The 13244-nt window shown below is 36.2% G+C and overlaps 1 protein-coding gene across 4 annotated transcripts in view; it reads right to left on the bottom strand.

Moving 5' to 3' along the window:
- Window positions 1–13244, bottom strand: part of MYO6 (myosin VI) — a 105538-nt gene that overhangs the window by 23312 nt on the left and 68982 nt on the right. For all 4 annotated transcript variants that reach the window (XM_069011295.1, XM_069011294.1, XM_069011293.1 and 1 more), the window contains exons 17-24: window positions 12157–12252; window positions 9995–10168; window positions 6274–6312; window positions 5259–5352; window positions 3640–3770; window positions 3446–3523; window positions 2397–2526; window positions 1335–1425 (exon numbers count right to left, since the gene is read on the bottom strand). In XM_069011295.1, the coding sequence (XP_068867396.1) occupies window positions 1335–1425; window positions 2397–2526; window positions 3446–3523; window positions 3640–3770; window positions 5259–5352; window positions 6274–6312; window positions 9995–10168; window positions 12157–12252 (833 nt within the window). The remainder of the gene's footprint in view (window positions 1–1334; window positions 1426–2396; window positions 2527–3445; window positions 3524–3639; window positions 3771–5258; window positions 5353–6273; window positions 6313–9994; window positions 10169–12156; window positions 12253–13244) is intronic.

The following is a 13244-nucleotide window of genomic DNA, read 5'->3' on the forward strand; positions in this document are numbered from 1 at the left end:
GCAAAGCCCTCCTGAGGCTGGAGCCGCCCATGTGGTACCGGCAGGGACCACATTGCCAGCAGCGAGAGCCATGGAGAGCAATTCCCCAATGCAGAGCCCAGACGAGATCAACCTCTCAACTGAAACTTACAGACACCAACTTCCTTCCAAGTCAGGGGAAAAAGGAAAAGTGAGGACACGTGAGGAGAACCAACATGGTGGCACTGAGGTCAGTGAAAAACAAGGAGAGGGAAGAACTGCTCCAAGCACCGGAGCTGAGATTCTCCTGCAAGCCATGGTGAGGACTATAATACAACAAACTGGTTCCCTGTAATTCATGAGGTGCACAGGGGGTGCAGAGATCCAGTGGCAGCCCGTGAGGAAGAGTACTCACACTGGAGCACATGGATACTGAAAAGCTGTAATCTAGTGAGGAACTCAAACAGAGAGAGATGACCCTTGCTTTTAGAGCTAGAGGGAGAGAGCCTTCGCTTCCAAACTAGAACAGCTCATCCCTAACAGACTAAACCCCATGAACTAAAGTGAGCCTTGCTAGGCAGTTCTGGGAAGACTGCTTGGCCCATAAGAGGGACCCACACTGCAGCAGGTTTGGGCAGGACTGCTGCTTGTGGAAGTTAAAACCACGCTAGGAAAGTTCACAGAGAACTGTCTCCTGTGGGAAGGATCCCACGGCACAGCAGAAGAAACTCTTTGCTTAAGCATACTGAAGATTTTTTAAGAAGTGAAATACTGACCAAAACCCCAGGTTTTGTTTCCTTGTGGGGTCGGTGGAAAGAGGGAGAGACTGGGAAAGAAAGGTGTTCTGAAGGTTTGCTTTAGTTCTCATTACCTTTTTTACTTTTAATTCTGTTAATAATAAATCTTCTCTATACTATTTAAGTTTTGAACTTGTTTTGCCTTAAAGTTTTTTTCTTCAATAATCCTTATTAAAATGAAGTTTTCAATTCCCCCTCCTCTGCTCAGCTATAGCAGAGGAAAATAAGTAGATGGGTTTTTCGTGGGTGCCTGGTGCTTAGCCAGCGTCAAACCACGACAATGGGTAAAGGGCAAAAATTAATGAGCTTAAATTAAGTTAGACAGTGTTAATAAAGGATTTCTAAAAACAAGGCTGTCACTGAACAATTTTATGAACAAAGAGCTAAAGAAACATCTCTTAGGAAAGGTTCATCCTTGGGAAAGAGCGAAGGAACACGGAACCTCTCAGCCTCCTTCAATTGTACTTAGCATTATTCTATGATGTCAGTTATATTAAGTAAAGTAAATATCATCTTCTTACAGTCGCAAGAAAATACTATTTAAAACACATTTTCTTCAACCAAGAAGTATCTTCTTACCGTGGTTTGTGCTTTCTCTTGCAAAGCCACATTCGAATAGTCTTTTGTATTTTAATGCAGGCACTGGCTCGATATTTTATCTTATTTTTCACTGTAAACACACAGAGGATCGGGTCTTAATGTTTTATACAGCCTAACACAACTTCTGTCTTCCTCACACATTTGATGTCTCAAAATTGTATGCAGACTACATATGCTTAAGAGCTTGTTCTATATTGGAACCACAACACTTAAGACACAGAACAGCAGAATTCACAATCTTGAGCCAGGTACAGAGGCTCCCACCCAAACCCAACAGAACAATGAAACATGTACAGACCCCATCTCTACCTTTACTGAAACACCACAAGTGCCAATCTCTATTCCACACCATCTTACTCCTACTCTGCACAGTAAACTTCAGGACCAGGTTGGATAGGGCACTGAGCAACTGGTCTAGTGGGAGGTGTCCTTGTCCATGGCAGGGGGGGTTGGAACTAGATGATCATTAAGGTCTCTTCCAACCCACAGCATTCTATGACTCTATAAACTGGGCAGGCCAAGCACTTAGAAACTGCGTATCAACAGCAACAGGGACTTAATTGCTGATGAGCAGTAATTCCTGGAGTGGAGCTATTTGCCCTGTAATTTATGTCAGTACTTCCAAACACGCAGTTTCTGTCTGAATATGACAACCTTTGGGCAGGCACTTCCCAGAACTAAATGATTCCATGTTGCCAGCTACGAGTGGAACTGCTCTCTCCTGCTGATGCTGACGTCTCTTCCTGGCAAGACCTGTGATAGCTGGTTAGTTATGTGCATGGGATCTGCCAGGACCAGTAAGCACCCAGGCAGCCTGGACACAGGAGACTAATGCCCATTTTGTAAAACTTCTGCTGTAACCCCTCCTTATGTACCTAACACACAGCACAAAAAAAATCTCACCAACCTTGAAATCAACTACTCAGACTTCAGTATGTAACCATCTGCTATACATGTCCTTGGCCATATTTCAAGGTGATAATAATTGCTTTGCTGCATTTTTAACAAACATTTTGATTTAATAAAACATAAAGTACATACATTTAATCACTGAGAGAGAACACCACTGAACTTTTTTCCAACGACTGCAGATAAGCCAGCGATTCACACGTTTAACCAGCTCTGCCAAGTGATCTGGATCAGACTTCATTATCTGATCAAACTCTGCAAACTAAATAATAATTAAAACAAGTTTTACATATTAGGAGGACAGAGAGTGTTAGACATTATTATTTAAGATCATGCTGAGTAAAAATGTTTAAATATTTTTAATGTAAACTGTATGTCATTATATCAGTTTTCAATTAAAGTGAGCAGGCACATTTTTTTACACTTTATTGTTTAATGATAACAGAAATGACAACTGCGGATTTTTTGTTTGTTTTATGGATGTCCAACACTTGGCATTTTGAATAATATATACATTTACTAATCACCAAAACTATTTACTGCCAAAATTTTTAAAAATCAATTGTTTTTCTACATCCTGGAAATGAACTCTGGCCTTCCACAACTTCAAGACACATCTAATTATATATCTGTGGAAAACAATAAAAGCTGAAAGCACTTCTCAATTTTTAACCTTTGTATAAGGTTCCCACTGAAGGCAACATTTTCTGAAAATCCTGCACTTCTGTTTTCAGTAATTATATGATAGGAAGAACATTCTTCTGGGATTACAATAATTTTCCTTTCTCATCACAATAGCTCTCTACTTCATCTCCTTTCTCTGAATAGCAGCAGCAATGCTTAAAATCACAGAAAGAGATTTCAGGTATAAACAGATTTTACTAGAAAATATTTCTTCTTGGCTCTGACTTCGTCTTTTTAAAAGTCAACATAATTCTTGGAATACAAGCATTGCATTAGAAATACTGTAGCATCAGCAACAAGACTATAAAACCAATTGTATCGGTACTAATACTGTGCTTTTTTCAAAGAAAATGAACAAAATTATTTACAAAAATCCTGGGCAATCTTATTTAGGTTGGCCACACTTATCAATATGTTAAACAATGTCACCTTCAAAGGTCCTTTCAAACTGAAATTATTCTAAGATTCATAATCATGAGCTCCAAGAAGAAGATTACCTTGCCGGGTCTAAAAAACACCTTGGTTAGCCCGAATTTGTAATCATTTTCATTCAGTCCCAGGGCTTTAAATAGGGCCTGAAATACAGAAAACAGAAAGGATTATATTCTGCCTCCTTCGAAAAACCACAAAAACCAATGCTACAATACATTTTCTCTCCTGGATGATACAGAAGAATTAATTTCTTTCTTACTTTGCAAAAAAGCCTAGGGTCCAGTCGAGCCAATTTTTCAGGCAAGTATTTCTTGTACATATTATATAGTTCATGAAATGAAGCTCGTGACGGGAAACCACCTTGCATCAAATCCAGAACTGACACCATCCCTAAATTCACAGAGACACATGCACAAAAGCTGGGATCAGTAACATACAAATTAAGCAGTGAATTCTATGATAACCAGTAAGTTTATGACATAAGACTCAAAGACATTGTTCAGTGACTAAACCACAAAGCTCAGCTGGGACTTGATCAAACCTCAAGCATTTTTTGATGATGTGATCAGCCACAAAAAGTTAATACTGAACACATGAGAAGAACCCATAGTTTTCTCCCTACTTGAGAGGTAAGTAACACTCAATCGTGCATAGGATTTTCTTCCTAATATTTCTCTCTAAATTTTTTTTTCTTTTTCAGCACATTCGAAATGTTCATTTTTAAAGGGAAGAAAAGAAACCCAACCCCCAAACCACCAAATAATGCCCAACCAGGTTTTTATTTTAATCATGTGAACGGTATTTGTGAGACCTGGTGCAGATGCAACATCAAATACATATGCAGCGCTAGAAGATTTAGTGTACTTGAAATACAAGGTATCACCTGCTAAGATGTAACTTTAATGTCCTGAATAATGTTATGACATTTTGGCTGCAACTAGGACACCAGTGAAGCCCAGACACAGTGAGTAAGACTCAAATTACTTCAGCAGCATAGGCCATACCAGTTTTTACCCGCTACTTTACATAACCCTATCAAGCAAGGCTGCAAGTAGGTTTTCAAGTTAGCCCTTAACTTGTGTTTGCTGTCTTAAAACTTAATCTTTTGCATATTTGCGTTCAACAGAAATTTAATTTGTTCATACTAAATCTTTGTTTTTCAAAAAGTTCAGTGGGGCATGAGCAAATAAAGCTGTAAATTTGGAAAGCATCTAACATTTCAAGAATAATGAAGATGCAGCATTGTGTCCATGTTGGATTTTCAGCATCAAATCAAGTTAATAGTGATATAAATAAACTTTTAAGAAAGTAAACCAGTATGATTAAAGGCTATCATAGTATCTATAAAACCAAAGAACACTGATGTGCTTCAATTATTAGATATCTCAGCTAACATTGACTGCCTTTAAATGCACACAAGTTTCTGACACTTCAACTGCCACAGAAATTTAAAATTCTATTGTTCCAGACTGAACTGGTGCCCTATTAACAGTGCAACAGGCAACACAAAGAGATGGATTCAGCTCCAGGTCAGGAAATCTAAATGTATGTACCCAAAAATGGCTACATAGCTTCTTACATATGCACCTGATGTCTGACCTCTCAGTGTAATAAAAACAGTTGACAAAAATTGCATCAACTCTTCTTGCGAAGAAGAGACCTAATGGCAGTTCAAATGAATTATTTCTAGGGTTCTACTGACTAAAATATAAAGTTACTAAAAATCTAAATAGCTGTTCATAAGGCATAAATCACCTATCTTCTAGAAAACAGTTCAAGCAAGGAAATACTGCTTTCATCCCACATATTTCAAATTTAGGTTAATATATATTCCCCAAAGTAAAAAACAGAGGGAAAAATACCAGAGGCATACATTACCTGAACACTGAAGCTGAGAGAGGATCTGTCCTCCTTCAAAATGGTGACTTGTCATCTTTAGATTAGGTTTGATACAGCGAATAAAGCTGGACCCCTATAACCAAAGCAAGAAGTTAGCAAAATCTACACATTTTTAAAACTCCTAAAATAGCACTTAATGATTTAAGACTTATGGGTGGGGGGGGGGGGGGGAAAAGATACAAAATAATAGTATTCTAAAAGAGAAATGCTGACATTATCATAGAATCAATGTTAAAGGGCTGGAAAGGGTCTTAAAGACAATCAAATCACAGCCCCATTCTTTTTCTCTCATATATCAGTTTTGCACTGTAACCCTGGTCTTGATATAACTGCTATCAATGCTCAAGCTATTAATTGGATCCTCAATTTTGTTGAATTTTCACTCAACTATTCTCCTTAACATGTATACAATCTATGATTTATGACTCTAGATTCTACTACCCTCATTATATTCTACAGTCACAGCACTAAAGTGCCTCAGTCTTCTACAGTTCCCATCAGCGAACAAATGTTCATTACGGGGCTCAGGTTCTTTTGACCATCTGTGCATTTACAGCCTATCAAAAAAGCAAAATGAAAAAATGTATTTTTAATGGCTTTATGGAATTAGGAAACAGTAATTAATGATAAATTACTTCTTAAATAAATTACTTCCAAGTAGTATTTCTAAATTTTCCGCAAATTAGTCATCCATGATAACCAATGCACAGAAAGAAGTAAAAGTGACAAAAAAGGAGATTGCAGCACAGACAGATTTCATATTGCTTATTTAAATTGTTTAACTTTCATTCTACAACTTTTTTGAAGGCGGTGGGTTTTCCTTTTTCAAGTAACTCAATAACCATCACATGCACAGCAAGATGTTCCCAAAGTGCCATGTAGCTGCAAATTCCAAAGCAATTACTAATTACATTTCTTGTAAGCCATAATATTGAGATAATCTATTTTGCCTTACATCAGAAAACTGTGAACCTACATCTGTATATATACTTACAGTACTGTGAAGCTTCTCAAGAAGCAAATTTAACTGAGTCTGTAAAAGAAAACAGGTATTTCAAGAGCCTTACCATGGCAAGTACAGAAATACACACACCAAATAGAGGTACAGCATTACTGCATGCATGTTCATTGTTAGTGAGACAGAACTGATAAACCAAACACTAACGAAGTTTAATAGACAAAATCATGCAAGTGTGCATGAATGGCCCTGAGGAAATTGATTGTATTTAATTGTACAACAATACTGCATGGACTGGTCACTTACTACAACACAGTTATAAAAAAAACATGCATGTCCATTTGGAGAAATAAAAAATAATGACTATGTAATAAAATTATTAAGAAAACTGAGACCAATCAGCAATCATTTAAAAAAAAAAACACTGAAAAATCATGAAATCCCAAATTTAATCTATAACAAGCATTATTTGTATGTTAAATAATTAACACAGAAAATACATTCTCAGGGTTTTCTAGTGTGTTTTTTTTGAAGCTAAGTCAACATTTATCTGCAATAATGTATTTTTATTTCCAAGCTTCCAACTTTTTTTTAATTCTCTATTGATGACAAAAAAACTACAGCTTTAAAATTACACTTACTGAGGTTGCATTTAAAAATACTCTGATGAGGAAAGACTGCAATACTACTATTATTTGGAATCAAGTCTTCAGGATAACCAGAGACTAAAGGCTATCAGAGAAAACAAATTAGAGTTGCTATTGGAAGTAATTGGTAGGGACCTAAAATATTCCAAAACCACATCAGGAAAATCACAGTATTTTTACTTTAGAGATGTGTCTGTTTTGCCACATAGATTACTGCTGGGCCAGCCTTTCTAGTTTATTAGCAAGCCTGAAGTATATAGACTGCAGTAATACAAAAATCAGTATGTCCTAATATATTCATTTTCAGCACTGGAAGCAAAATTCAAAGGATCTGACTTTTGACTAATTTTTTTTAGCCAGATCTTTCCATTACCTTGAATCCAAGAAACAAGATTTGTATGGGTAGTGTGCATCACCTACAGCTGCCAGTTGTCCTTCTGGTAGATAAAATTGGTTTGGGATTTTTCAACTTAACATGGATATGGTTAGAAATAGTGCCACAAGAAGCATGACAAACACTAATAACCTCCTGCTCAGTTCTCACTTACACATACTCTTTATATCTCAGCTTGATCATAACACTTGTGTTTTCTTAAATTCAAAACACTTAAGTTTGCAAGGGACAGACTAATTTCCATCAACAAAATACATTTCTGCTTGAGGAAAAATACCCCTTCCTTATACTCTGTGATTTGACAAGAAATAAGCCAGAGCTATTGTCAGGTGAATTTCTCCAACAAAATGTGTATATAAGTAAAGCATATTGCTAAAACTGCTGCTCTTTGAGTTGTCACAATTTAATTCATCGGTAGCATACAGTAAAATCATTTCAAATAATCTTGAAGAGATCTGATGATAAATTAATCATTATTTTCTCAACTGATTTATGACAATTAATTTTAATTAGTTATAAGGAAGGGATGTGTGAAGGATTTCATAAATAGAAGTCCCTGCAACATCATCTAATAATTGATACAATTAGAAGAATTTCTAATTTCAGTAGTTCAGAAAACTGACTTACAAATTAATGTACTAAGAATTCTTATTCTTAAAGAGATGAAATATCTAGTAAGATAAAAGACCTTATTTTGATGTCATCTGAAGTGAAATTTTCAAGGCTATTAGTGTTCATCAGCATCACATGCTGTGTCTGGGAAGGTAACACTAAATGAATTATTGGAAGTAACACATACATTCAAATGCCATTAAACTTGAAAACATTGAAAGAATTATAGATGGATGGGCCAGATCCAAAGAGGACATTAATTGTTCTAGGTGGAGGGGTGAACACCAAAGTTCAAAGGGAAATCCCAAAAAGTTCCCCACTCCATTGCTGCTTAACTTTAAAAATGCCTCCCTTCTAAATTCACCTCTCCTTGGACAGTGGTATAATGCACAAGTCCATATCACCTGAACATGGGGTGCTACACTCAAGAGAAATTGAAAATTCAGATGGAAGGAAGTGGAAACGATCTCAAAAGATCCCCCCAGTTGATTTCATCTAAAAAATTGTGGATCCTAGCTTCACTTACAACAGCAGACTCATGGCTGCAAGGTTTCCTCAGGCCATGGCTTACCTGTATGCAATTTTTCAGTCTACCTGATGATCATGTATTTTATATTAAACCAATTGCTACAGTTTAATTCAACAACCACTACAGAATAGGGAGGAGTTAAAAAGAATCATCAGAGCAAAACTCAAGAGAGCAGTCTGCCCAATTCCCAGTTAAATGCCAAAACCACTACCTTACAAGTCAGGCTCCGTCTCCTACTCTTCCTGGCCCCATTAAAATTTTATTTCTGGCTACCTAACCAAACAACTCCAGAAGGATGTAACAAGAACACCCTTTGTCAGACTGACCAATAACTTGGCACTCACTACAGGAATAAAATAGCCATCGAACACTGAATACAGTATAGACCCGAAGCAGAATACTATTGCTATAAAAAGCAAGAGTGCTGCTACCATATCCTTCCTGTTCTTCAGCCCCTGCATCTTTAGAAAACAGTTCCAAATGATAGCCACAAGATATGATTATGCAAGAAGGAATTTATCTTGCAATCCTGATTCAGTACTTAATAACCTTAATACAGAGCAGAAATGCAGAAACACTCTTCTGCTACTGGTAGTGTCTCACTCTACATGAAGGCCTTTGGATTATCTGAAACACCTGCATCCCCCAGGGACTGTGTAAAGAGTCCACCTGGGAACATGAGGTGGGTTTTTGGTTGCCCTAGGTAAGGTAGCATACCAAAACTGTTTCAGCACTTGACCTGAAGGCATACAAATGCTTCATTGGATCTGGCCCAAACGTGTTGAAAAGAGCTCCTGCTGAAATTGCTGCAGCTCTACCAACTGTTAATCCATGAGATTGAAAAATTTACCTGCAGCCCACGATGTGCCTGCTTTTCCTCTCTTAATTCCCCTATTGTTCTCTTTCTAGCCATCCTGAGCTGGAATAGTCCAGCTAAAATAAAACTGCTGAATGAGAAAAGGATGCAGAAAACATTTGCAGAAGACAAGGTTTGAAGGTCAGCTTTATGACATCAGAAGAAAGGAGAAAATGAGAAGCATCAGATTTAGGTATTGAGAAAGGAAACATTCAGCACAATGAATATCTTCCTGTGTAAGCCATGACTATGTATATATTTCAGAAAAGGAAAAACAGTGGTTAGGTTAGATAGTGAATTTTGAGAGTTTGGCCAACTGTGGTGAATCAATACATCTTCTAGAAGGCACAATTATAATAGGATGGAAGAACACATTTTGTCACTCTAGAACTTCCTAAAGTCCACAGAATCCAAATTTAAATCTCAAAACCTTTTGAATAAGGACTTCCATGTGGCTTTGCAAGATTCTGACTTAAAAATCACTGTATAATTTCTGTAACGACTATTGTGAAAGATTGCTATGCATTTCTGTCAAAACTATGTAGATTGAATATAACAGTTTCTTGTAATTCAACAGAAGAAAAACATCTATTTAACCAAATTTTCTTCTGAATCTCAAGGTACTGCTAGTTCTCCCAACCTTACATTCTACTTACTTCAAGTAACTTAAAACTGGCATAGGTTTCAAGAAGATAAGACTCTTTGCTATACACTGTTACCTTGAATTTGTTTCCCACGCTAATGAAACTGAGTTTCCCAGCTTTTTGTTTGGGATCCTTGTTGTTGTTAGTGTTAGCTTCAAACAGCTGTCGAACAAACTTGTCCTTGGATTCACATATAAGAGATTGAAGGGACATGTGCAAAGCATCATTGTTTTTTTCCACAAATTGCATCTGAAAAGACAACCCAAGAGATAAAATCACATTTGTTTTACTGTCCAAGTTACTTTAGTCTAATTAGAAAACTAAAGGAAACTAAGTTACATACTTAATTCAAAAATCAGCAAGAACATGTGGGGCAAATATTCACATATTATTTCAAACAAACTTTTCAAGTGGATACACAAAATGCCAGAGAGAAAAGACATTCTTAAATTTGAAGGGTGTTGTTGGAATTATGAAACCAAAGAAAGGTTTGGTGCCTTTAAAGAAATCAGTTGGTTTTTTTGTCAATGACTCCTTCTATTTCCAGCACTCAGCACATTATCAGCACCTGGGAATTCGGAGAAGCTTAATTCCTCACTGCTTATAATACACTTAAGATCTGTTGTGAAATGGGAATTAACATGCATACTTTAATTGGTACATTTACACAGTTGGAAAATGAAATGAAAACAGGTTATTTTAGTAGTACTATGACTATTTATGGATACTTGATTTAATAAAACATATTGTCCCTTCCTACAAACTTTGTATATCCATTGAAACTTGGAGATCAATACACCAGTATCCAATTTCACATTAATAAAATCCTCAATAGCTTTTGGTGCAACAATAGAGACTTTGATATTAATGAACAGAAGAAGCCAAGACTACTTTGAAGAAAATGCCAATTTGCAAGATATCCCATAAAAGGGCCTTAATGGTGATAAGAATCAAAGCAAAAACACAGGCCTGCAAAGTTGACTTCAGCCATGAAGAGACAAGACAGGAATATGAATGCAGCCAAATCCACGTCCTCACCCCAAATCAGACTGTGAGAACTGCCAAAAGTGCAGTGAGGGAAAAAAACACCAACCAAATAACGGAAGTACTACAAGGCAGCTGTTGTCCAAAAGTTTTAAGGCCCAAGCTCAGAAAATCCCTCTGAGGGAGAGGGTAAGTCAAGCATATTAACAGTTTCTGGACCTCATATATCTGATGAGCTCTGACAGCAGAGTTTATGTGATCAAATCTGTCTTGTCTGCTCCTGAAGACACTCTAAGGCATTATTAGTGTATCATGATGAGGTACACAGTTAAAAATAGAGCACCTGGAACAAATAAAAATTGGCTCCAATTTTACTGGAATTCCAATTTCATTTATTATTTTGGTATCTACTCTGAGCAACCTCAGAAAAATCATGCAGGTAACACCTTCACCTTCCTTATTTGTAAAATGACCTACAGAACGCATCCATTTCAAAACAGCATAGCAATAATTATTATTTTTGGGAGTATTTTGAAGTAAATGAAGACAAACCCTTCAAGTAAATTTTTTCAATTGACCAAAAAAACCAACTTTGGAAGTAGCTTCCTTCATACATGCTGGACTTATACAGACCAGAATAACAAAGCTTTATGGATCTTCATTTTATTTTAAACTCTTGTTTTTGAAAATTGGTGGTCTAGATACTGGCTTCAGGTCCTACAATGTTTTTGTACAATAAGTAATAGTCAAAAAAGCACAAGAATCTGGAACGTATTTTGAGGGTAGCAATTTCAGGTATTTTGTATTTTTACACAAATGAATCTATTGCCAGTAGAAATGGAAAATACAAAGTATGACAGGGACTGTGTACAAGGATAATCATGCTTCCAAAGAGGTACTCTTCAGTCTAACAATACTTTTATTTCACATAGTTTATTTTGCTCCCCAGGATTTAAACACCTTTTGATGCAAGATTTACAGTAGATTGTGAAAACAATACATATAATATTGACACCACTACCTATAGATTTGAAACAAACGTTTACACAAAACATGACACTAAAACTGGCTGTAACCTGAAAAGTTAAAAGGAACTGTCAAATACTCAAAAATTTTGTTTCAAAGTTAAGACTTATCAACTTTTGAACTTCTTTTCTGATCAAAGGAAATTTTGTGATTTAAGCTATATGCACTGAAACAATATAAATGTTCTACAAAACACAATAAAAACAGTGTTCCATAGGTCAAATTACCGTCTCGTAGCATACTGCTCCTGCAAAGTGTCGGATAATAAAGCCTTCATCATCTCTGATATTTCTGTGAACAGCCAATTTAGACTTTCTAGGAATCTGGAATTAAGAAGTTGAATTACAAAGAAGTATTACAAGGGAGACTAAGAAATAGTTTTTCCTTAGAACACCGCCATGATCTGCCAGGAACACTAGGTGTTAAAAATCATATTTCCTGTAAGCACAAGTGTGATGATCATCACCATTCCTGTCCAAACCATGGTATTCCAAAAACCTAATTTCAAACTCTTTCACACTCTTAAATACATTGCATTCAAAATACAAGTCACCAGGATTGCTAATGCCAGCCAGTTGATTTTGGTTTTGTCTTTAATCAACACTTTCTGTCTCATTCATTTGACAGCTGATGAATAGCCTTGTTATATGAATAGGATTAGACAGAAGTTTAAGATATGGCTTTAGATGGTATCTCTTAATAGGCAAGAACCCAGCTGATCACACATATACCACCAAAATGTTTCATTGCACAGCAATTCAGGCAAGCAGGAGTAAGTGGAAACTTAATGAAAGGCAAATGGATGACAATTTTGGTAAATGGATGATAAAGGATGGCTTCCTCTGCTTGCATTTTTTCAGCATTTTTTTAATATCAACAGAATTCATGTATATAAATTGCAACAATTTGCATTAATCTTTCACACAATGCTGTATGTTAAAAACTAAATAAAAACATTTTCCTAGTATGATTCCTATTTTCATCTCTGAAGTGCTTGCTAGACACAAGACATGAGTCAAATGTTCTCCAAAGCAAGCAATTTTTGGAAAGAACAACAAAATAACTCATCTGATAGGAAATAATCTAAATTAAAATATGTTTTGACTTCCTTTTCATGCTTCACATGCTAACAAACTTCAGATGTAAGTGAAGAATATGGCTTTAGTTTCAGCAGGATATTAGAATTGCTTGAAGCCTTCAGTGAACTTTTCATCAAATTTAATAACCAAACTTGTCCTTAACAAAGAGGTACAGATTGTGCAGACTGGGTGGTATGAGATTTCTTACGAAAGGTTTTCATTAAATTGAAGTGTTA

This window comes from Aphelocoma coerulescens, chromosome 3, assembly GCF_041296385.1.
Source record: "Aphelocoma coerulescens isolate FSJ_1873_10779 chromosome 3, UR_Acoe_1.0, whole genome shotgun sequence".
Lineage (NCBI taxonomy): Eukaryota > Metazoa > Chordata > Aves > Passeriformes > Corvidae > Aphelocoma > Aphelocoma coerulescens.